At 55.8% G+C, this 24,284-nt stretch overlaps 1 protein-coding gene across 2 annotated transcripts; it reads left to right on the plus strand.

Moving 5' to 3' along the window:
* The first annotated feature begins 123 nt into the window (after positions 1-123).
* USP2 (ubiquitin specific peptidase 2) lies at positions 124-24,284 on the plus strand. 2 transcript variants are annotated; one of them, XM_021696279.1, is made up of 13 exons: positions 124-184; positions 8,293-9,113; positions 20,810-20,860; positions 21,370-21,493; positions 21,679-21,790; positions 21,893-22,003; positions 22,181-22,245; positions 22,465-22,568; positions 22,660-22,740; positions 22,893-22,971; positions 23,196-23,303; positions 23,488-23,608; positions 23,883-24,284. In XM_021696279.1, the coding sequence occupies exons 2-13, from the start codon at positions 8,334-8,336 to the stop codon at positions 23,968-23,970; spliced, it is 1,824 nt and encodes a 607-aa protein (XP_021551954.1). In that variant the 5' UTR covers positions 124-184; positions 8,293-8,333; the 3' UTR covers positions 23,971-24,284. The 2 variants fall into 2 exon arrangements, with proteins under 2 accessions (XP_021551954.1, XP_044775097.1); XM_044919162.1 differs by lacking the exons at positions 124-184; positions 8,293-9,113 and adding an exon at positions 17,361-17,507.

Genomic DNA, 24,284 nt, shown 5'->3' on the forward strand with positions numbered 1-24,284 from the left:
CGATTTCCCGGGGAGGTCCTTACCGGGCCCCCGGCGGAGGTGGGGGAGAGGCGGGCAGGAGCCGAGGCCAGGGAGCCCTCTGCGTCAGCTGCTGCTCACCGCGCCGCGCCAGTACCAGCCGGGACTCACCCGCAGCTCCATGCTTGTGCCCGGCTCCGCTCGTCCATCGTCGGAGAAGAGGCAGGTACGTGCCACCTGTCGGAGACTAGGGAGGAGGGATGCGGAGGCCAGCGGCCGTTGTTGGCTCAGAAAGTGAGGTGTCAACGACAGCCTGGATAGAATGGGCACCAGACATGTAGAGCGAGCGCCAACTGTGCGGAGGAGCTCCAGCTGTGGGTGCCAGTTGTGGGGGGGGCGCTGCCAGCTGACAGCCCAGGGTGCCAGGAAGAGCCATCTGTGTGCTGATCAGTGTGTTCTAAGGAAATGCTGCTTGAGCAGGTCCGCGTCTCTGCACCCTGTGCGGTATATGGCCCAAGAGTGACGCCTGGACACTGACAACCCCTTCCCCACGTGTGCGTCTGGTTCACTTCGCCCTGTTAAAGCTCCTGGGGGCTGTCTCTGGTCAGTTTGCCAAAGGGGCGGGGGTGGGGGTAGGGCAGCAGTTAAGTGGAAGGGGAGATTTTCCACCAATCCCAAACCAGAAGGAGGCATCTTTGAAATTCTCACCAATCCCAAACCAGAAGCAGGCACGCAGTGCTCCAAGGCGAGTAACTTCTACTTAACAGGCACGGCAAGCCCTTGGCCAACCCATTCTAGCTGTCCTCTGAGGAGTGAATGTCTGCCTCCCAATCTGGCTGCTTTTAGAATGGGGCTGAGCTGGAGATCATGGTGATGTTCACTTCCCCAGGCATGGGCATGAGCAGGTTCCCCCAAGTCCAACCCTGTAAAGTGGAGGAAAGGAGAGCTGGTTGGGCTGGGGTTGGGGCATCCCCCACTCCTTTGATACTGTAGATGCACGCCAAACTAGAGTCGGAATGAGGACTGGAATGAGGGCCGGGGACGAGGCCGTCCTCTGAAGTGCATCACCGGGACCCAAGCTGAGTCAGTAGCTTCTGCTGAGACAGGGTGGAGGCACCATCCTGGGTACTCCCAGTCCTCAGGGAGAGCCATCGAGAAACAGGAAACACAGACTGGGAGCCGACAAGAGCACCAAGGCCCAAGAGGTTAAGAATCCTGCTCCGTCCTCCTGTGAGCCTGCCCAGCCCAGCTCTGTGGCCTTGGAATCCTGAGCACTCCGACAGGTAGAGTGGAACAACCCCAGAGCAGCTTTCTCCTGGTAGCCTCGGGCAGCTGGGCTTGCTATATTTTGCTAGGCAAAGGGGGAAGGAGCCAAAATGGGCCTGGCCCTTCCCCCACTGGATGGGCTGGACATCTGGGAATATAGCAAGAGTCATTTGCCCTTGCCAGTTATGGGACAGAAAACCATGGGGCTGTTGTCTGGCATTAGAACAGAGCACTCCCAAGGGGTGGCCAAAGGCCCTATTCTCCCTAGGAAGGTTTCCGTGGTAGGTGCTACTACAAATTCTGCCACTAATTAGAATAATGAGTGGAAGTATTCAGTATAATCATTATTGTCATTTATTGAACTTTTACCGTGTGCCAGGAAATTTACAAATATTATGTTATGTAATCCTCACAACTGTGAGGTATAGCATTATTATACTTTTTACTCCTGTTTTACAGATTAAATCACTCAGGTTCAGACGGCTTACATGACTTGCCCACTGTCTCAGAGCCAATAAAAGGGAAAGAACTGGACTACAAGCCCAGGCATAGAGGTCCATTAGAAAAGAGTTTGGACTGAACACCTGAGGGCAGGTCCCACCTGCCTCTCACTACCTGTGCGCCCCCGGATCTCTAGGTCTACTCCACCTCGAAAGGGAGGATTTGGACTAGCACCGAGGCTTCCTCCTCATCTCTCCATTGCACCCCCATCCCTCTTTCCACTTGTCTCCCCTTGGATCCCCCTTCTGTTCCACCTCAGAATGTCCCCCTTCAGAGAGCCCTCGCACCATCTCCTCGCCTGGCACTGGCCCATCAGGGCAGCACCTCGAGGGAGGGCCTGCCACTGCCCCTTTAATTCTCCCCGGGCTTGGAATGCAAGTGAGTTGAGCTAGCCATCTCTGTGAGGTCAGATAAGATACTATATATATCGGAGTCGGTAACCTGAGCTCCGGATTACCCAGCCCCAGTCAGACTCCGGCCTCTGGGCTCTCCACCGCGCTCCCTGCCTCTCTGGGGAAGGAGAAGCCCCCAGATCCTGTCCAGTGCCCCCGGACACAGGTCAGTAGCTGCCCCTGTACTATGTGAGCTTCATGTGGCCCTGTCCAGACAGCCCAGTGTGTTTGGGGGAGCATGTGATAGGCTGCCCAACTGGGCCTGGAGGGTGCTTGGGGCAAGACGGACGGCGAAGGCTCAGAGGAGGCAGGCAGGGGCAGCAAGGACAGAGGAAAGACAAGCCCTGGAGGAAATGGAGGGAGACTGGGACTCTCCCCTGGGGTGGCGGCACCAGGAGAGCTCCCAACAGAGGTGATTGGGAAAGAGAATTTAAGGATACCAATACCGCCTGTAGACCCATTCCTTTCCCTTTCCTTGGAAGTGCAGAGATGGCCACCCCCTTCAAATCCGAAATCAAGAAGTGTGCTGTAGAGATTCTACCCTGGGCCCACCCCCTACTCCACCAGTCAGGATCTTGCCCTCATCTCCAATCTCTATCATCCCTTCCTCCCTCTCCCAGCCCTTGGGCAACTACTGGGAGCAAGAGAGACAGAGATGGACCCAAATTCTCTTGAAAGGTCCCTTTCCAAGGCACGCAAGAGGATTAGGCACTAAACTGGTAGGCCGCTGGGTGCAAGCCCCTGAGAGACAGAGCTACTAGTGATAGGCTGGAGGGGAGGGGGCAGACTGAGGCTGCCGAGGACTAAGAGGTGTCCACAGAGATCCTGGAACATGCAAGCACAAACAGCCCCCACCTGAGTCCTCCACCCAACCTGCATCCACCACACCTGCCAGGACATCCCTCAACCTAGGGGTTGATGCTTGTGCCCAGACATTGCCCAAGCAGATAGGAGTGAGGGTCAGAGAGTGTCAATGAAGGGAGACAGGACCCTTCTCTTAGCCCTCTTTATCTTTCAAGGTCAGCACATCAGCAGTGCCTCATTCCGAGGGTGTTAGCAAGTGGCTTTGGGAAGCTCTGAGGTCACCACTGCGGAGGTTCCCAAACACCTGGCGGGACTGGCTGGGACTCCCCACTCACCTGGCCTGGACACCTGGGTAGGAGGGAAGGACTGATCTCTGTTGAGGCACACCTCTGAAACCCAGCTAGGGGCTTTCTATCCAGCCAGTAGTAAGGCCACAGAAGCCGGCATGCCTTCACCCCAGAAAGCAGAGTGGATCCGGGAAGAGAGGGGCCATGAAGGCTGCTGGGATGTGGGGCATTACCCATCCCCTACCCTGGGGGCCAGGAGTGCCTGCGATTCCTGGGGAGCCAGTCCCTCCCCTGGCTGGGCAGGTTAGGGAGCCCTTCTCGTGAGCAACAGGAAATGACAGTTGCTGACGCACAGGGGGTTGGCTGCCCCAGGGAGACAGGGCTCATTTTAACCCCTGACTCATCTAGCCTGGACCTTGGGGAGTGGGCCAAGCTGCAGCAAGAGTAGGAGGCTGGGGGCCATGTCCATAACCAGGCCTCGGGCCAAGAGCCCTGGCTGGCGCTAAATGCCAGTGCCCCGGAAACGCTCGGGAGCTCGGCGCTGCGGGGGCAGTGGAGGCCTCCTGGACCATCTCTTGGCTGATCAGAATTGTACTGACGCTCAGGTTGCACTTGGCTTCGCTTTCATTTGCCCGCAGTGGAAACTCGAAGGGCCGCCTCCTCCGGGAGTCTGTACCTGCCACGCCGTGGCCTAGACAGTGGATGCCTGCGTCCTCCTGCCCCGTGCCAGCTCAGGGAGAGGCCAGGGAAGTGTGAGGTGGGGGGCGCTGGCTTCAGGGCGGCAGCCAGGGGGCAGAGCACAGGTGCCAGTCCCACGCTGCCACAGCTCGCGTGCGACCTTGGGAAATCCACGTCCCTTCCGCCAACGCTGGTGTCCTCATCCGCAAGTGGGCATAAGGATGGCACCCACTGGGGTACCTGGGTGGCTCAGTCGTTAAGCGTCTGCCTTCGGCTCAGGTCATGATCCCAGGGTCCTGGGGTGGAGCCCCGCATCGGGCTCCCTGCTCCCTCTCCCACTCCCCCTGCTTGTGTTCCCTCACTCACTGCTTCTCTCTCTGTCAAAAAATAAATAAAATCTTCAAAAAAAAAAAAGGATGGCACCCACTGCTGAGGGCGATCGTGAGGATTAGCACATTGGTACGTGGTGTCCCAAAAGTCTTCGTGCAGTTTCAAACTTCAGGAACTTCAGAAATAGGAAAGCTAAACGGTTCACTTAAAAGTTTACTTCATTCCTTGTCTATTTGTTGAATTTCGAATAAAAATACTAACTTCGATTTAATGTAAATCATTAAACCTTCACACGATGCTTCTAAGTTTAAATTCTTTCTCCGAAAGAATTAAAACCTAAAACTGCGCGGAGGCTCTGGGGACGCCGGGCAGGAAGTGCACTTAGAGGAGCACCGGGCGGGCAGGCGGTGCTCCAGGGAAGGCTGCGTGACCTGCGAGGAGCTGCGGGTGAAGCGCTCAGCACGGTGCCCAGGCCGGAGGTGTTCGGTGCCTGCTGGCCCGGTCATGGTCGCTGGGCTCACATGTCCTTTCAGGAAGCTGAGCGCTCTGTGCAGGGAATGCAGCTGCACCTCCCAAGAGGGGGAAACTGAGCAAAGTGAGGGGGAGCTCTGGCAGAGCAGGGAAGAGCGGAGGCGCCCGGGGAAGAGATGACATGAAGGAGGAGCTTGGCAGGTGGAGTGCCCCTGCTGTCCGAGGTGGCGGGCACCTGGGTTGGAGTTGCCTAGAGCCACATGCCTATACTTGCCAGCTCTGGGTAAACAGCAAAAGGAGACGGGCAGCAGGGGCCCCACGCCCGGCAGAGAGGGAGACGGGGGATCCCAGCCAATCGGCTCACCTCCCACTGCCCCATGAAAGGGCCATTCAGTCCAGGCCGTTCCTGTGGCAACGAGGAGACTCAAAGCCATGTGAGTGCCCGTCCTGTCCCTGTCTTGCGCAGCAAGGCTACAGCCTGGGCCCAGCCTGCTCTCCCACCCGTGGTGTGTTCTGCAGTCTCCAGGGACAGCCATGCCAGGTAATGACAAGGGGCACCAACCCAAGCTGTCTCGGCTCACCTGGAAGGTGTTGACACTTTTCTCAAGAGTGAAACTAGGGGTTAGGGGAGGGGATAGGCATGCTAAAGGCCTCAGCCCCAGTAGGGACCCTCTGCCCGGACAGGGGAACCCTAAGCCCGGTGTCAGCACTGAAAGGCAGCTGCCAGGGAGCTCTTGGTGATGGCATGACCCCCCCAGGGCTGCTGTGGCAAGGTGGGGATGGGGGATGGTCTGCCACTTGCCTGCCAGATTGGAGCAGACAGGAGAGCGGGGATTTAGGAGGCCTCCTGGGAGTCAAGGTGTGACTCCACCTCTAGCCCCAACCCTTCCCAAGGAATACTTGCAGGCCTTCCCAGGGCTGTCTGTCCCTGTCCCTTGTACCTTGTTTGGCCCCAGCACTTCTGTGTCATTAGCGGGGCCAGGAGAGGTCACGAGTTTGGGGCACTGCCTGCAGAATACCAATTCCCTGGGAGCCTTAGTGTGGAGGAGGGGGAGTGAGAGCCATGGGGAGGAGGCATGAGCTCATGCCCGGGGAGGGGGGGGGGCAGGCCATATCTGATTGGCTGCCTGGTGTCCCAGAGCCCAGTTCCTGAGACCCGGAGTCTCTTTTACTTTGAATTATTGATGGAGTTTCTCCAAAGCGAAATAGAGCAGGAGTCGTCCCACACCCCCATCCTGGTGCCTCTGTCTGTGTCTCCCCCGGCTTCCCTCAGCCTTCACGCTCTTTCTTCTCTGTACCCCAGAAAGCCAAGCAGATGGAAGGAGAGCTGTGGTTCCCTTCTTACCTTGCACAAGGTCCCCCTCCAGTTACTTTTTCCTAGAAAGGAGTGGGAGCTGTGCTGGAGGTGGAAGCACAGTGGGCAAGGGCATGTATACGAAGATGGGGGTCCCCAGGCCAGATGGGAAAAGTGTAAATGTAGACCAGGCCTTTCTGAGCCAGCCCACACTGAAAACTGCTGCTGGTCTCTGGCAGGGTCTATAAGTTCTGTTCTGGGATCCATATGGAGGTTGCCACCTGCTGATCTCCCACCCCTGCACCTATCCCACGCCCTGCATGGACTGAGTTTCTGGGGCTCTCTGCCAAGCCATCAGCATTTGGGGCTTGGCACCAGCTCCTCTCTGCCCAAATGGGCGGGGCTGCCAGGCTGGGGCAGGCTGTGGGCTGCCCGAGCCAGTGTCTGCAGCATGGCTAGATTCTGCCCACCGCCTGCTCATCCACACATCTCACTGAGGGATGCAAGGGAAGCCTGGCGCCCTGGGCTGAGGTGAGAAGCCGGCCAGGCTGAGAGACGGCCAGCCCTGACATTATTATAGGCCTATGAAGGAGGGGCCCAGAGCCTGGCAGGGGTTGGGGGAAGAGATGATAATCACTGTCAGAGTTTAGGGCTTCCACATGTTATTATCTTATTTATTCCTCGCAACAACCCAGTGAAGTAGGAACCATAATGATGATGATTATACTCATTGTACAGGTGAGGAGACTGGGGCTTGGAGGGGCTGAATGACTAGTGCAAAATCACCCAGCTAGCCAGTCATGGGGCAAGCCAAAACCAGCCCTGTACCACTACTCTGAGGTTCCTGGAGGGCCCTGCCCCGCCCCCCCCTGCAGGAGCCCCCAAGAACCCCTGATGTCCTCAAAGAAAGGGTCCTGATCCTACTTGTTCCTCCCTCCAAAGCACCTTTGCCTGCCCCCCAGCTCCATTTTAGATGAAGCCTCACACTTAGAGTGATGGGGAGGACTCTGGTGGTCCCCAAGTGAGCCTAAACTTGATGGGGAGGGGTGAATCAAGGTCCAGTAGGAAGAGCACTGGACTAGAAACCTGAAAGACCTGAATTCCAATCTTGGCTCTGCTAGTTGTGACCTTGGGCAAATCAGTGTCGCTGTTCCCATCTGTACAACGGAGATGTTAAAACAGATGACTCTTGGGTGCCTGGGTGGCTCAGTCGTCAGGTCATGATCCTCAGCAGGGAGTCTGATTCTTCCTCTCCCTCGGCCCCTCCCCCTCCCCTCGTACTCTGTCTCTCGCTTTCTCTCAAATAAACAAATAATCTTAAAAAAAAGAAAAAAAAAACAAACACAGATGACTCTTTAGGACCCTTACAACTCCTCAGTTCAGAGATTTCTGTGTGCCTTCACCAGACCCACCCCAGCTGCAGCAGCTGGGTGAGGGGACAGGGAGTACTGCTGTAGTGAAGGATTTTAGCCTCTAGGGGGCCCCCTTTGCACAAGTCATCACCATGAGCTGGATGACTTGGATGTTGGTAGAGGAACCCCTGGGAGGCCACAGCACCCCAACTCCACATAGAACATGTGAGTTAGATCCATAAAGAGCGTAGTTTCTGCCACACGAAGATTCCCCACCACAGCAGGTGACCGTGTCCAGGGAAGAACTGTGGGATTAGATCACGAGGCTGAGGTCAAGTCCACTTTCTACCACATGCTCACTCACCACCGCCTCGCCTAGCCCCCACTGCTTCCTCTCCTGAGCCTCCTTTTCCTCACCAGGGATCTGACCAAATGATCCTCGGGCCATTCCAGCTCAGACAACGTATGATTCCAAAAAGATTCCTGCCCCTCTTTTCAGCAGGAAGAATTAAGACTTAATTCTTAAAATATCCAGCATTTTCAATCCAGGGATTGAGGGTGGTAGCACCTCCCCCGAAAGCTGAAGAGAGGAAGCAGATGAGACCTGGGCTGGAATACTATGGGTCACCTGGAGGGCTGCTGAGGGAGGGCAGCCCCCACTCTCATGTCTGGGGCTTTGCAAGGGGGCACTCGGAGCAGCCTGATGACTGACGGCCCTGTGTGGTTTGTAAAAGCCGGCTCACGTCTTGTGCTCTCACTCAGGTGTGAATACACGGGTGCGTGTGTGTGTACACATGTGCATAGGTGTGCTTCTCAGCGGTGGGCCAGCCCCTCGTGGAAATGGACCGTGTGGTCTCTGGGTGAGATCTATGGTCCCCACCCGCTGGGGATGAAGAGCACATATGGGGGCACCTGAAAGCTGGCAGGGCCCTCTGACAACTGCTTTCCTTGCCTTTCAGCCCATGAGGCTCCCAGTCCCCACTGAGTGCCGCCCTGAAGGATGTCCCAGCTCTCCTCCACCCTGAAGCGCTACACAGAATCGGCCCGCTACACAGAGGCCCCTTATGCCAAATCGGGCTATGGCACCTACACTCCCTCTTCCTACGGGGCCAACCTGGCTGCCTCCTTCCTGGAGAAGGAGAAGCTTGGTTTTAAGCCAGGCCCCCCAACCAGCTTCCTCACCCGTCCCCGTACCTATGGTCCCTCCTCCATCCTGGACTATGACAGGGGCCGCCCCCTGTTGAGACCTGACATCATTGGGGGCGGTGGTAAACGGGCCGAGAGTCAGACTAGGGGCACTGAGCGGCCTTCAGGGAGTGGACTCAGCGGGGGCAGCGGATTCCCTTATGGAGTGACCAGCAACTCCCTCAGCTACCTGCCTGTGAGTGCCCGCGAGCAGGGTGGAACCCTGGCCCAAAAGAAGTCGAACAGTCAATCAGACCTGGCCCGGGATTTCTCCAGCCTCCGGACCTCCGACAGCTACCGGATGGACCCTGGGAACCGGGGCCGCAGCCCCCTGCTGGCCCGCACGCGCAAGGAGCTCTGTGCCCTGCAGGGGCTCTACCAGGCAGCCAGCCGCTCTGAGTACCTGGCCGACTACCTGGAGAACTATGGCCGAAAGGGCAGCGCGCCTCAGGTGCCCACGCAGGCCCCTCCCTCACGAGTCCCCGAAGTCCTCAGCCCCACCTACCGACCCAGTGGCCGTTACAGTCTGTGGGAGAAGAGCAAGGGCCAGGCCCCTGGGTCCAGCCGCTCCAGCTCCCCAGGGCGAGAGACCATGGTGAGTTTGCCCCCGGGGACCCAGTGATGGGCTGGGGAGGCAGCAGATGATGTAGAAGACCCAGACTGAGGGATGGACTCCCCATCTGACTGATGATCGAAGGCAAAGGTCTCCTTCCCAGACCTCATGACGGCTGCTCCTGCAGCTCTAGCAGGAGAGGTCATCTCAGCATGTCTGGTACCCTTGTGGCTCGGTGCCTTGTTCAGGGGCCTTCCCACTCTCCCTAGGAAACCCATTTCAGGACCCATGCACTGGACGCCGATCCAGCAGTGCTCCCGGAAATGGTCGGCTACCCCCACATACACTGCAGTGCTCACCCTCCGCTTTGCCACCCAGCATGCCAGGGTCTCCCGCAGGCCCTGCACCATCCTGGACTGAATGCTGAGGCCCCCAAACCGCCAGTGCTCCCTGTGGTAAGAGAGGCCTCCCTGCTCTGGCTGTATCTCTCCTCCTGCTCAGGCTTTTACTTCCCAGCCTGGGGACCTGGCTTACCACCCGGGCATAAGACATCAGGGGGACAGGGACTCCCCTCTGATGGGCACCAGTCCTGGCTCAGGACCAGGATGTCTGGACGACAGTGCTTTTCACGTGTCTTTGGGGAAAATGCCGGAGACATTTTTGTCTAAGGCTTTATACAATCCCATACCTCTGTATTCCAGTCCTGCCTGGACTAGAATGAGGGAAGAGGCTCTGCCAGGGACAGTAAGGGCTCGCTTGCATCTAATCTGTGAACACACCTCTCTGGGGCACTGACTACATTCTGCCTTTTCTTTAGTTATTGGTGTACCCATCAGGTGGGAAGTTCTCAGAGGATAAGAAAGAAATCACATCTCTAGATGCCTCCCCATGTGCCTAGCACTACGCAGAGCTCAGCTAATCTACTGATTGCACGGATGGGTGGGTGGGTGGGTGGATGGATGGATGGACGGATGGACAGATAGATGGATAGGTGGATAGGTGGATAGGTGGGTGGGTGAGTGGATGGATGGATAGGTGGGTGGGTGGATGGATGGATGGATGGATGGATGGATACGTGGATAGGTGGGTGGGTGGATGGATGGATGGATGGATGGATGGATGGATAGGTAGATGGATGGATAGGTGGGTGGGTGGATGGATGGATGGATGGGCAGATAAACAAGCCAATGGGCAGGACAGCTGGGTGTTGTGTTTCCTTCATTATCTTACGTACCAGTCCCCTACTTCTAGGACAGGTGCCTTTTGGAAATAATAGCTGTGCCATAGCAAGAAATAAATGCTGCTTAGTGGACCTGTCCAGACAAATGGAGCAGGGGTGCAAGATAGGCACAGGGCTTTGGGTCATAGATCTTTAAGCTTGTCATAACTAAAGGGCTTGAGGGGACAACTTCGATAACATTACCTAGAGAGTCTTGGCCTTGCTGGGCTGTCTGTGAAGGGCCATGGGTGACACAAAAGTTGGTGCCTCCCAGAGCATTCAGAACCTGACAGGGCATGGCCGGCTACGTTGGAGGGCTGGTGTGGAAGACAAGTGGGGGACAAGAGACCTGGCCTGGGAGAAGTATGTACTCTCAGAGGGACCTGTGGTTGGACTGGAGCATGATTCACTTAGATGTGGCTGGTGTGGCTCATCTCAGCGGCAATCAGAAAGCAGCTCTTAGTGGATGGGTCCTAAAGGCCTCTGGGAGGCTCCCTCCCTTTGCTCAGAAGAGAAAGGTTCTTTACGGGACACAGTGTTCCTTAAAGTAAAGTCTGCAGGAATCACCTGCAGGGCTTAATCATTCAGGGGCCTGGGCCCCACCCAGATCCCCTGAATCAAACTCCCCAGGAATACACCTGGGACTCTGTCCTTCTTATAAGCTCTTCAGGTAACCTTTAAGCATGCTTAGGTTTGAAAACCTGCTCTCCACAGACTAAACTGCAGACCCACGCTCAGCCCCAATCATGAGAGCAGGGTCTTCTCCTTTATGGGGGGTCAAACTCCATTGGCACTCTGCCTCTTTCTCACACAGACGTATCTCAACCCTCCCTCCCTGGAGTCTGCTGCCTTCCCCCTCCTCCCCCACAGGGGACACCCCAGCCCCTCCTCTACCTCCAGGGCCAGATGAGGAGAGTTTTGAGAGAGGACCTCAGAGGGGTGGCAGATTGCCCTGAGGCAAACTCAGCCACCCTAACATCCCTCCTTCCCATCCAGAAATAGCTCACAGCACACTTAAGTAGCTAGGAACACCCTACGGTGCAGCTAGTGTCTCCCCCTAAGCTCACACTCAAGAAGACACTGCCAATGGGCAAGGCCCCTCATGGGTCAGACCCTGATACAGCCTCACTCCCCTCCTCACCGCTCTCAGCCTTACTTCCTGCTGCCGACTCCATCTCCTGAGGTGAGAACAACCCTGCCCGTGGGGCCTGCACCACTTCTTTCTAAAAGTGGATCCAGTGTCTTTTCAGATCTCCATTTGGGGATCTAAACTTCACATTCATTCATTTCGGGGCTCAGCTTACCAGCAGTGCCACCTCAGAGAAGTTGCTTAACTTCTGAACCTGTTTCCTCGATAAAATGAGTGTCCATAGTTGCCACTTCACAGATCATTGTGAGGAATCAAAGGTTGTACGGCACATAGTAGGTGCTCGGTAAATGTTAGTCCTCCTTGTACCCTTCTAGGTGCTTTTGCGGGGGCAAGAAAGATGCAAGCCATGGTCCCTGCCCTCAGTGCACTCACAATTTACTTGGGGAAATAAGTTCTTATAATAGTTATGATAGGAGGCGGCCCCAGGTGTCGTTAGGTGTCATAGGTGGTGGGAAAGGGAGGGGTCACCTAAGGCTGAAAGGAACAGGTTGCCTCTTTAACCTTAGACACCTCTCATCTGAGCTCTGTTTCCTCATCCATAAAAGGGATGGGTCGCACCTGCCCTGCCTACCTCACAGGCTGTCATGAGGCTCAAAGCAAACAGTGGACGTGAAGGAATCTGAAACCTATAAAATGCTATGGAAGAGTTGGTAGAAAAGGAGAAGACAGAAAAGGGGCATTTGGCAGCTGAGTGGAGCGGGGAGGGGACCACCCTTGTATCATGTGGCAGGGTCCAGCATGATCTGACTCCTCTGGGGTCCCCTGGGGTGGCCCTGGCCCCAGGGGCTCTCTGGGTAGCCGACTTGAACTACAGTTGACATTCACAAAGGAAAGTCAAAAGCAGGCCCCAAACAGAGAGAACAGTTCTAACCAGGCTCATTCCCTTCATTTATAGCAACAGCCAACATGAACTTAGAATATTACAGACTCAGCTGAGCGTAAGTAAAGGACTGTTACAGGGGGGACGTGAATTCTGAACACCCCCCCCCCATGCTTGCATAAGCACCAACAAAACACCAGTCTATGGGGGGGTGCAGCTCAGCCTAGGATAATGAGGGCTGCCCCAGGCTCCACCTTCTGTTTAAAATGCAGACAGATCGAAGGGGAGGGACTGATAGTTCAGAACTGGCAAAAAAAAAAAAAAAAATAGCTTTCACTTCCCGCCACATTCATCACCTGTTGGGACTCCAAGCCAGGCCAGGTGGGTTGGCCCTGAGGAAAGCCAGGAGCCCAAGCACCCAGCCTGGTTATGGCCCCCCTCCGCCCCACCTGTCCTGTTCCCTGGGCCTATGGAAGGACAAGCTGTTCCCACTGAACCCTGCCAGGGCTGTGCTTTAAGCCCTACAGTCCATCTTAATCCTCCTGCGCTCCACCCCTCCAACTGCTCCCTCCCCAGCCCTGGCATTCTGCCTGCAGCCTCAGCCCTGCCCTCACACCGGCCCTGCCCTGCCCTGCCCAGGCCACCCTCCGCTCTCCCCCAAGAAACGCTGGGGTTGGCCCAGGGCCCTCCAGAGCACAGTCATCAAGCCGAGAACCTGCTGCTCAGACGCAAAACCAGGGAGTGAGGCTCAGAGCCTGCCGGCCTATTCTCCCCACACGGCCTCTTCCAAACCCTTGCCCTCTGCTCTGAAACCTGTTGCTAGGAGCAAAAGGTCTGGGAACCTAGAGTACCTGGGTCCTATTTGCCAAGGGGCTGCTGACTCATCTCCCGAAGCCTTGGGTTCCCAGCTGTTCAGTGACAGGGAGATTATATAAGCGGAGGTCATGTGATTTTACTCTTGGGTGGGACTTTGAACTTAACTGCTGCCTTGCAGTGAGCAGGGGTTACTCCAAAGAGAACAAGTTGAAGGCGGCAGGAACTGTCCTAGAGGTCCCAGGTGAGAAGTGGAGAAGTGTGACCTTCCTCTCTCCTCCCCTGCCTTCTCTGTTTATTCAGCCACGCTGAAGTGCATCCCCGCTGTCTTGTTTGTCCAGCTTAGCAGCCCGAGACCCTGGGGATGCCCTCACCCACTCAGCCGCCCTGAGGAAGATGAACTTCCTGAGGGCCTGAATCTCTGTTGACAGCATGGGAAGGTCGCTCAGAGGAGACCTTAAGCCAAAGGGTCCCTTGGCCAGGGCCAGTACTAGCTGCTGAGAAGGGACAGGCGGTCTGGGCTTATGTTTAGAGTCAGCAAGGCACCCATGGTCTCCATCCCCTGAAGATAGGCTATGCGCTGTGACCTGGTTGGGGGCCCCAGTGCTGCCTTACCCGGGTGCAGTTTCTCAGTCCGCACCCAGCATCGTCCTCCCTGCCTTCTCCTCCACCCCCGCTCCAGGATGTCTTCATGAGGTAACATGGTGCTGGGGTGGGGCTCAGCAATGCAGAAGTTAATCCAAGCCTGGCAAAATGTTCCCTGCCCGTGGTGGGGGAGCCGCTTCACTGACCAGCAGCTACAGAAATGAACATCATGTTCAGGGCCCGGAGCTGCACACGTGGCCCCCTGCACCCTCTCACCTCAATGGGTAGGTAAAACTGGCATCCACATAGAAATAAAAGCGAGAGAGGGAAGTGTGTGGGCCTCTGGAGTCCAGCTGGTTCAGGCCAGCCTGCCGTAGGGCTCGAAAGAGTACAGAGCTTTTGGCCTCCTGGGGTCGGACTGATGCAGGGAAGCAGAGGGTCCTCTGTCCCCAGGGGCACTTGCGGCCTGAAAGCCCAACCCCCAACAAGGACTCTGAGCCCCTACCAGTTCAATCAGTCAATCAAGCCACCAGTCTATCCACTTGTGAGGGTAATGACAGGTGCATGCTTTGCGGGGAAGCATTCGCCTGGGTCTGAGCAGTGTTTCCAAAACCCTTGAACCAAGCCACCACTGAGACCTGAGGAAGCCAGATACACGCTCAGTCCTGCCCTCACAGAGCTAACCCAGACTCTAATTTATTTATACTCCATCCATGCCAAAAAGGATTTGAGGTGAAGAAGATTTCTTAACCACAGGGAAGACAGGCCAAGCACAGATTCTGAGAAATGGCAGCCTCAGGCTGTAGGAATGAGTCCTGTTCAGATCAGCTCAGCATATTTGGGGCAGAGAGTCACGGAGCCTGAGCCAGATTCAGATCCCAGAAGACTACATCCTTTCCCCATCCCACTTCAAGAAATGGCACTGAGGAGAAGGGGTGTCATGGGGGTTTGGCCAGTTGAGAAATGAGCCACAGTGCCTTGCTGGTTGTGTCCTAGAGCAGTCAGACCTGCTCGACAAGACCGGACCCTAGATGAATTCTTTCCCCTCACCCCAGGCTTCTCAAAGAGCTCCCCTGCAGGTAGCTTTCCTCATCGGGGCCTCCCTGCTCCTAGGATGCGCCGAACCTTCTACCTCCCAGTAAAGAGGGAGTGAGCGTGCTAGCAGAATGCCAGGATGTCCTCGGGTGGGAGTACTCACATTGCTGGCCTAAGTCATGGGGCAGAAGGCCAAACGCTCCGGTGGGCAAGCAGCTGTTAAGACAGTGCTCACCACAGCACTCTTAGTCAACGGGCAAATCCGGACGCACCCCACCCTGTGAGGCTCAGTGGCATTTCCAGGATACCCAACCAGAGCCGGGTCTGGCCCCCACTTAGAGATGAGATCAACACCATTTTTTAAGCACCCACTAAGAGAACCCACAGCCCTGCCCCTGAGGAGCTTTCAGTGTGATGGCACAAGCCACACACGATCTAAAACCATTTACAGAAGCCTTAAAGACACTTATAAAACAAAAATAAACATATTAAGATAAATTAACACAGTGAAGACAGAACGCCAGGAGACAGGGGGGTATGCAGTAATGGGGTGTTTCGAGCTGGATGGAGTTCTGTAGAGAGGGCTTGGTGGAAAACACAAGTTTTGAGCAGACTTTACAAGCAGGTAATTGGCAGGGCGCAGGAAGAGCATTCCAGAATCTTCTGGTAATCGTTAAAAGCACGGGTTTTGCCGTAAGACAGGTTGGGGTTCAAAGCCCCACACTGTCATTTATTAGCTTTGTGGTTCTGGCAAGTCATTTGGCCTCTCAGGACTTAAGGTCCTTCATCTAGAAAATAGAGATAATAGTTTCTACATCACTGTGTTAATTATGCAAGTTAACCGGGATAATCTATATAAAGCACTTAGCCAGTGCCTAGCATTTAGTAAGTACTTAATCAGTGGCAGTTTCGTCTTTTAAGTGAGAGAAGGCAAGTGCTGAAGCAGAGAAATAAGAGCAGGTTGGTTAGCAGCAGGGATCAGAGAAGAGCGAGGGTGATGACAATGAAAAGAGCCTGTGGACAGACAGCCTCACAGACAGAGCTACCTCAGCTTCTGGACTGGACACAAGAGTCAGGTGCTCTAGGTGCTTGGGGGCAGAAGTGTGGTGTAACCAAATGCAGGCGTTGCTGCAGACACTGTGGGACTCACTAGAAAGGGTGTGCCTAGAAAGAGGGAAGCAGGGAGGAAAGCCTGGCGCAGTGCGCCGGGGATTTAATGGTCACAGAGTGAGGACGGACTGGGGAGCTCACCATCCTCACACCAGTGCCCCCACTGACCAGCAAGTAGAATGCCCTGCCGCTCCTGCCTCATGCCCACTCCATACATGTGTCCTGGACATATTCCCCATGTGGCTGCAGTCGTGTGTGCAGGGCGCGTGTACATGTGGCGATGAGCATGCCAAGAGGAACAGAAGGAGGCCACAGATGAGTAACAGCACACGCTGCTGCTTCTCAGAGTATTTTTAAATGCTAAAAATACTGGCTAAAAATAGCCGGCGGGCTCCAAACAAGATACTTTCTCTAGGCAGATTCTGTGTGGGTCTCTGATAGGTAAGGGGGTGGGGGTGGGTGGGGGTGGGGAGCATCTGAAATAAAACGCAAAGATCTCTGCTCTTCAAGCATCGAAGCCCTCAGGGTCAGAGCAGTACGCTCGCCCCCAACCCAGCTGAGCACCTGCTTCCCCACCGCCCTGGTACTTTCTTCCCACCTCCCAAAACAAATCAAAATTTCAGATTCCGTGAGAGATGGAGCTGGGTAACTAGATAGAAGAAGCCAGAAAATGTTCTTCCCTGGGCCCAAATGGGACAGTGACCTCTTGTAACTTATAAAATAGGAGCACTGCCTCTCTTGATAATGGGACCAACTGGGACTGGGGAGAGATGGGCGGGGTGGGCTCAGTACCGACGCCAGGGAAATCCATGCTCCTAACCCAGGGGCCCATCGACCCTCGCGAGCTGTGTGTGTAGGTGTCGGGCTCCAAAAGGGCCTGAGTCCCCCCGAACGACGTGCAAAAGTTTGTGCGCAAGTGCATTCCCCCCCTCCCCCGCCCCGAGGAGAGCACAGAACTTTCACCGGGTGCGCCAAATGCCCGGCAGCCCCCAAAAGTCAGAAACTGTAAGCGGCCCGGGGGGGAAGCTCACCGGGCTGACACGGTCCTGTGGGGGTCCTCCTGAGTCCCGACCCCGAGGCCGGCGCGGGGCTCGGCGCGCCCGTCCCGCCCTTCCCGGGGACGGCGGGTCTCGGCGGCGGCCGGGCCCGCGGGGTCAGCGGGCGGGGGGCGGCCCGGGCTGGGGTCCGAGCGCGGGAGGCGCGGGGGCGGGCGGGGCCTCGGCCGCACTTGGTGCCGCGTGCGGGCCCCGGGGGCGGGGCCGGGGTCCTGGCCCCGCCCCCCGGCGCTGACGTCGTGGGGCCCGAGGCGCCGGCGGGGCCGCCAGTCGCCGGAGCGCGAGAGCCGGGTGCCTGGGCTGTTGGCGGCGCGCGCCGGGGAGGTTGAGGCGGAGGAGCGCGCGGTCGGACGGCCGGAGCGGTTACTGCCGGGCGCCGCGGACGGTGTCTTGTGGCGGCCTCGCCGGCCTCAGCGTCCGGGCCGTGGCACCGCGCGGTCCTCCCCCGCGCCCCCTTTGCCAACGTTAGGCGTGGGGCCGAGCCCGCCGCCCGCCCCCCAGCATGCGCACCTCGTACACCGTGACCCTGCCCGAGGAGCCCCCGGCCTCCCCCTTTCCCGCCCTCGCCAAGGAGCTGCGGCCGCGCTCCCCGCTCTCCCCCTCCCTGCTGCTCTCCACCTTCGTGGGGCTCCTGCTCAACAAAGCCAAGGTACGCGGGGCCCCCTTCCGGGACCTCCACGCCGAGGGACTGGGCTTCCGCCTCCTCCCCCGGACGCCCCCACCCCCATCTGCCGCGCGCCCCACCCCCCCCCGCTGGGGGGGGACCGATTCTTCCCAGCCCCCACCCCTCCTTTCCCAGGGTCTCCCGGCAAGGAATGCCCCCTCCCCAGGTGATCTCAGGCTTACTTGCGGCCCCCTCCCCTTGTTGAGGTCCCAGCCCCTGAGGTCCCCCCCTCCCCTCTTCCTCTCCCTCTTCGTGACGCGGGCCCTTGGGCTCTTAATTCCTGGCACCTCTCAGGACAGGTGCAGGAAAGCGTAACCTTGACTAGTTCTCGCTGTGTGAGGGAGCCGGCAGCACGCTGGACTCTGCGGCCGTGACTCCTCCAAGGCCAAAACCCAGCAAGAAGGGCTGGTGGGAAAGAGCCGCCCCCTCCTCACTGGTCCCAAAGGGCGCTCTTCCGAAGGGTTGGTAACGGGGGTCCTTTGACCCTGTGAAGGGCAGAGGAGTCGCAGACAGGTGAAAGAAGGCAGCTTCCCTTTCCTTTCCGGCCCTCCCCCAGTTCTGCTAAGTGGGCAGTGGATCTCTCAAATGAAGTACCACCCCAGGGTCATGCTGGGGCTGGAGGTTGGGCACTGCCCCCTTGGGGAAGGGAGAAGGGGCCAGAGCTTGACAGATCTTATGTAACAGGCGCCAGCTCCTGAGTTGGCAGTGCGTGCACTGCCCCGTGCCAGGGCCACACCAGGCTCCTTGGCCACAGCCAGGACCCCTGGCTGACCCTCATGGCACAGGTGGAGCAAGCAGGAAAGCCCTTTACGGGGGTCTTGAGTGTGAAGACACAAACCTCAATCAGCCTTGCTTATATGACCCCCCTCCTCAAACGCTTCCTCCCCATTAAGCCAGAGCGGGCTCTTCCTGAGCCCCCTGCTCCTTCACGGAGGGTGAATGCTGTCTGTTTACTAACCGTGGAGGTGGCATCGACTTTTTAGAACAGTGGTTGCCCCTAAGTCAAGGTTAGGTTTGCTGACGACGAATTTTAAGGAAGTTCTTGATCCAGACTCTTTCAAGCCTTTGCACATGCACTCCACATAGCCGCTGGAGTCCTTTCCTTCTCTCCCTGTGAGAGGCTCGCTGTGTGGGGTCTCTCCCGACCTCTCCAGTTCTAGCCTCTCCCTGTTGGCCCTGAGGTAGGATTGTTTTCCCCATAAGAAAGGTCACTCCTGGGACATTTTGTTCCTCTCTGGAATGGAAAGTGCTGACTTTCCCTGGAGCTCCTGATTTCCTATTCATGGCAGAAGAATATCTGGCTGGGCATAGAACAGCCCTGCTCTCCCCTCCACTCCCACCCTCCGACTCCTCTCATCCAGCCGCCTTCTACACAGAGCGCTTAGAAATTGGCAAGTAGTTTTGAACTTAGGAAATTTTAGACAAAGGCACGAGCCACCCCCACCCCCTACAAAAAGAAAAACAAACAGAGGGTCCTGGCAAAACCTTAAAGGAGCCCTCCCCATCTCTCCACCTGCCAGGCCATTAGTAGAGTTAGATCCTCAAGAACAGTAACCATAGGTGGGGATGTGTTGTTCTTGACCCTCACTGTGCTGGGTCAGAGTTAAAAGTGTCAACACCATAGAAGTGCCTCGGTACAAAGGCGCCTCTAATTTTCCATTGCCCTGCCCCCATTAGGGCTGAGGGACTGTCTCAGCTGGAGGCCCACTTTGGTGCACATTGACATGATCACCAGGCTTTGCTTCTACCACCCTTTAGACAGATGTTGTCTGAGGCACAGGGGGTAAGAACTAACAAGCACCGCCAAAAATAGGAGTGAGGGTGGATCTTGGGGGAGGGGAGGACGGGTATCCTGTTGTGGACAGGCTTTAACGTTTAGTTCCGAATGGGCAACTCAGAGACTTCAGTGTTTTTGTTGGGCCCCAGGGGAGTCCTTCTCCAGGTTTACCTGAAAATGCTGATAAGGTCTTTGTCCAGGGAATTATCTCTGTTGTGGTCCTCTTACTGGAACATCAGGGTTTAGACTGTCGGAAAGGTAAGATTTAAATTTTGTGTTTGGGGCCATATACTGCTAGCACTGGCAGAGTTCAAGGATGCTTATGCCCACCTGCTGCCAATAAGCTTTGCTCGATAACTGCAGGTGGAAACCAGGTCTCTCTTTGGAGTATATTTCCTTTCCTACCTGTTAGTGTTAGACCTGATCACTGGCAAGAAGGGATCCTCTTACTTGTGGGATCAGCAGGGCAATTCCTGAGAAAAGCCCTCCTTCAGCCTGCCTCTCCTCACCCCACCCCCTTGAGCTGACAACCTCATGGGCTTTGAGCTGCTGACAGCCTCAGAGGCTGTCAGCACACGGCATGAGTAATTTTAGCTGAGTTATTTCAGGCTCCTGTTCTGATCAGGGTTGAGCTGGCCCCACGCATGCCCCAGTCAGTGTTGCTCCAGAGTTGCCGGCTCCCGGGTCCCCTCCCTGAGAGAGGGGGTGGCAGGCTCATCTGCACACTGTTTCTTTAACCCTTTGAGCCCGAAGGTTTTCTGACTCCTTGGAGGTAGGGCCAGAATTAGCCAAGAGACCTGGACCTAGCAGCTGTCTTTGCTCCAACCCCCCTCACCAGCCTCCACAATAGGGACAAGAACAGGAGTGGCACCTTCAGCCTGGTGCTTACCTCTGCATGGCCACAATCTGCCTGTCAAATGGATTCCCAGCTAGGAACCAGTCAGGATGCTGAAACCTGAGCCAGGCAAGGAGGATTCTCCCGGGCTTTAATCAGCCTTTAGGAGATGAGCTCAGCTGAAAGGAATTCCACCTTTCTCCGACAATTCAGAATGGCAGGCCAACTTCAGTTTTCCCCAGCTGAAGATCTTTAACGCACTTCAGATGTTTTGTCATTGAACATTTCAAGCTCTCCTTGAAGTGCCCGTTACGACAGCTGCTTCATGTATTGGACATCTAGGGGTAGAAAAGTGGGTCATTTGAGATAGTGCACGGATGTGGGACCCGGCGTTCCCTGTAGCCAGGAATTAAATACACGAATTCCTAGGCTCTAGTTCTAATCTCCAGCCTCCAGTATGGCAGAGAATGAAGAGGCATGTACAGATCGGGGGAAAACACATGTCAACAAGAGAAAGGAAAGCCCTGAAGAATATTTGTGTTGTGTGTTGAAGAGAGAATAACGTGTGTGCCTGGTGCTCCTGGCTCCAGCTAGCAGATAGTTGCATGAGCAAGCCTAGCACAGGCCCAGCCTCTTCGCCTTCAGCCTCATATGCCATGTGTTCTTTGCTTACAGAATTCTAAGAGCGCCCAGGGTCTGGCTGGTCTTCGAAACCTTGGGAACACGGTGAGCTCTTCCCAGCCCACTTCTTTCCTAAGGCCACCTCCTACTGTCCCAATGGACATCTGACCAGAAGTTCCCTCCTGGCTCCTGCTGACTCCCTATCCTCTAGAGGCCAGTTGATACCTGCCCATCCTGGCTGGTGGGTTTTACAGAATGGCTGGCGCTCTGCCTCTCTCCTGGCCCCCAGCAGGAAACACTACTAAAGGGGAGTTGCCCTCTTCACTGTCAGCTACTTTCCTGGATCCTTCTCCTGAAGGACATCCATCCCTTCACGCCCACTTCTGTCCAGCTCACCCACACCCGTTTGTACACCTCCACAGTCAGTAACCGGTTACGTCACCTGTGCGGGCAGCGGGAATTGGCCTCATGACACCCCTTTCCCTTGTAAGAAGAGGAACTTGAGGCTGTGGGAGCGTTCATTTCTGGGGTAGATGAACCAGAGGGCCTCTGGTACTAGGTAAGCAGACCTGCCAGACCGGGCTCTGTCTTACGGAGTGGATGATCTCTTGCAGTGCTTCATGAACTCCATTCTGCAGTGCCTGAGCAACACCCGGGAGCTGAGGGATTATTGCCTGCAGAGGCTCTTCATGCGGGATCTCAGCCACAGCAGCAATGCACACACCGCCCTCATGGAAGGTGAGGGGTCCGGCCCCGGACACTTGCTCCGCACCGCTCTTGGCCATATTAGTAGCTGGATGTTATATGTATCCCTCCTACTTTTCTCTCTTTGGCTTCGTTTTGGTGGAATTCTAGTTTGAATTTCTTACAGAAAATGTCTCACCTGTCCTCCATGCCCCCTCTCTACCCTCTCCTTCCAATAGAGTTTGCAAAACTAATCCAGACCATATGGACTTCATCCCCCAATGATGTGGTGAGCCCATCTGAGTTCAAGACCCAGATCCAGAGATATGCGCCACGCTTCGTTGGCTATAAGTAAGAGCCTTGCAGACGTGTCCTCCCCGGGGTGGGTGCCAGCCACAGCAGGTTGGTTCTTGGAATGAGAGGTAGTGCTCACTCTCTTTCCTTTGGACTCAGTCAGCAAGATGCTCAGGAGTTTCTTCGCTTTCTTCTGGATGGGCTCCACAATGAGGTGAACCGAGTGACAGTGAGGCCCAAGTCCAACCCTGAGAACCTCGATCATCTTCCGTAAGAGGAGAATGCTGTGGGTTTTTGGCTGGGAGAATGAACTTGAGTTTTTGGCTGACTTCTTTGGGGGTAATAATTTGGAGACAATTTTAAATATTAAGGAGTTAGACTGATGGACCCGTAAACTTCTCATGGCATGAGCTCTGACCCGGTTGTCTCCCTCTCTCTGGTTCCTAGTGATGATGAGAAAGGACGACAGATGTGGAGGAAATATCTAGAACGGGAAGACAGTCGGATTGGGGGTAAGCGCATGAATGGGAGGAAGGCCTGCTTTCTCTATTAACTGCTTTTGCCTGAGCAGAGCATGAGCGTGAAAAGCCCTAAGAGTCCTCCTTTCAGGGGACCCTCCTCCTGCCCGGTGGCCCAGGGACAGAGGCGGGAGCGCTGAGCAGGCACACAGCCCAGAGAAGACGTGTGCTCCTTCTCCAGGTTTAAGCTCCGCTGTCCCATCTCTTCTGCAGATCTCTTCGTTGGACAGCTAAAGAGCTCCCTGACGTGTACGGACTGTGGTTACTGCTCTACAGTCTTTGACCCCTTCTGGGACCTCTCACTGCCCATCGCTAAGGTATGTGCCCCTGTTGCCCCACGTTGGAAGCGCCCCCTCTTACCTTCTTGTGTCGTTGATCTCTGTGACTTTTACTCTTTGTCTCTGCCAGCGAGGTTATCCTGAGGTGACTTTAATGGACTGCATGAGGCTCTTCACCAAAGAGGATGTGCTTGATGGCGATGAAAAGCCAGTAAGTCCCCCTTCCATGGGATCAGGAGCACACATCCAAGAGCCCACTCTGGGAAAGACCTGTCACCAGCAGATGCAGCCAACAAGTTACTGGACTTGGCCCACTGACTTCTCCCCCAAGTCCTCTTTAGCTCTGTTTGTCGTGTCTTGCAGACATGCTGTCGCTGCCGAGCCAGAAAACGATGTATAAAGAAGTTCTCCATCCAGAGGTTCCCAAAGATCTTGGTGCTCCGTATCCTTACCATCCACCATGGCAAGGGCTTGCCTTTAGGTAGTGACTGATGACAAGGGGCTGAACTGAGGGCAAACAGAGTAGGAAAAAGGAAACTTGGTAGACTTTCCTTTCCCCGTTTGCTTTTTTGCTTCTGAGAAGCACTTCACCCTCTTAGGACTCAGTCCCCTTTACTTTGACTACCCTCGCCACCCTCTCTTGTCCTTGACTCACGTCAACCCCAGATCTGAAGCGGTTCTCAGAATCCAGGATACGAACCAGCAAGCTCACAACATTTGTGAATTTCCCGCTAAGAGACCTGGACTTGAGAGAATTTGCCTCAGAAAACACCAGTGAGTATTTTCAGCTGGGAGGGCAAAAACAAAGCCCAGGTGCCTAAAACCCAGATGAGAGGCCAAGAGGTAGAAGGAAGCTACTGAAGAGCAAGTTATTAAAATCAGGAATAGAGGCAGGAAGGAGAAGGAGGGTGGGGCAAGGAATGCTTGGGGGGCCTGAAACCTTGTACTTCCTCCTCAGACCACGCTGTTTACAACCTGTACGCTGTGTCCAATCACTCTGGAACCACCATGGGCGGCCATTATACGGCCTACTGCCGGAGTCCAGTGACGGGCGAATGGCACACTTTCAATGACTCCAGGTGAGACAGCTCTCAGGCAGGGCTCCTGGCTGCCAGACACCTGTATCTCACCCGTGTGGCTTCCACTTTGGATAGAAGTCGGAGCCAAAAGTCCGTGTAATACGTCCGAGTCTACTGCCCCTTTGCAGAATTTCTAGAAGACAGCAAAAGAGGTTGGCTTCAGGGACACCTAGGGAGAGGAGCGATGGGCCCTCACGGTCCGTCAGCCACTCCGTGTGTGTCCCGGTGGCCCCCTCTCCAGGTCTCTGACATCCCTCCACCCCTCTCTCCACAGCGTCACACCCATGTCCTCCAGCCAAGTGCGCACCAGCGACGCCTATCTGCTCTTCTACGAATTGGCCAGTCCACCCTCCCGCATGTAGCAGCGAGGAGCTACATCCCTTTCTCCCTTCCCCGTGGTGGCCCCACACCCTAAGTTTTTTTTTTTAAGACAAAAAAAAAACCTGACAAATAAGAGAAAAATAAAGTAAACTAAAGCTGCCGAGCAGGAGTTGCTGCAGCCTGGTCAGGGTCTGGAGCAGGGAGCCGGGAGCTCCTGAGCCACACCTGGCGTGGAGATCGACAGGACACAGAGCCTGGAGCCAGCACAGTGCCCCCTCGGCTTCTCTTGTTTTTATTTTTAAGCTTGTGGTTTTTTTCCTGTGTGTAATAAACAACGGCGGTCTGTGGGGAGAAG

The sequence above is a fragment of the Neomonachus schauinslandi genome, chromosome 11, assembly GCF_002201575.2.
Source record: "Neomonachus schauinslandi chromosome 11, ASM220157v2, whole genome shotgun sequence".
NCBI lineage: Eukaryota > Metazoa > Chordata > Mammalia > Carnivora > Phocidae > Neomonachus > Neomonachus schauinslandi.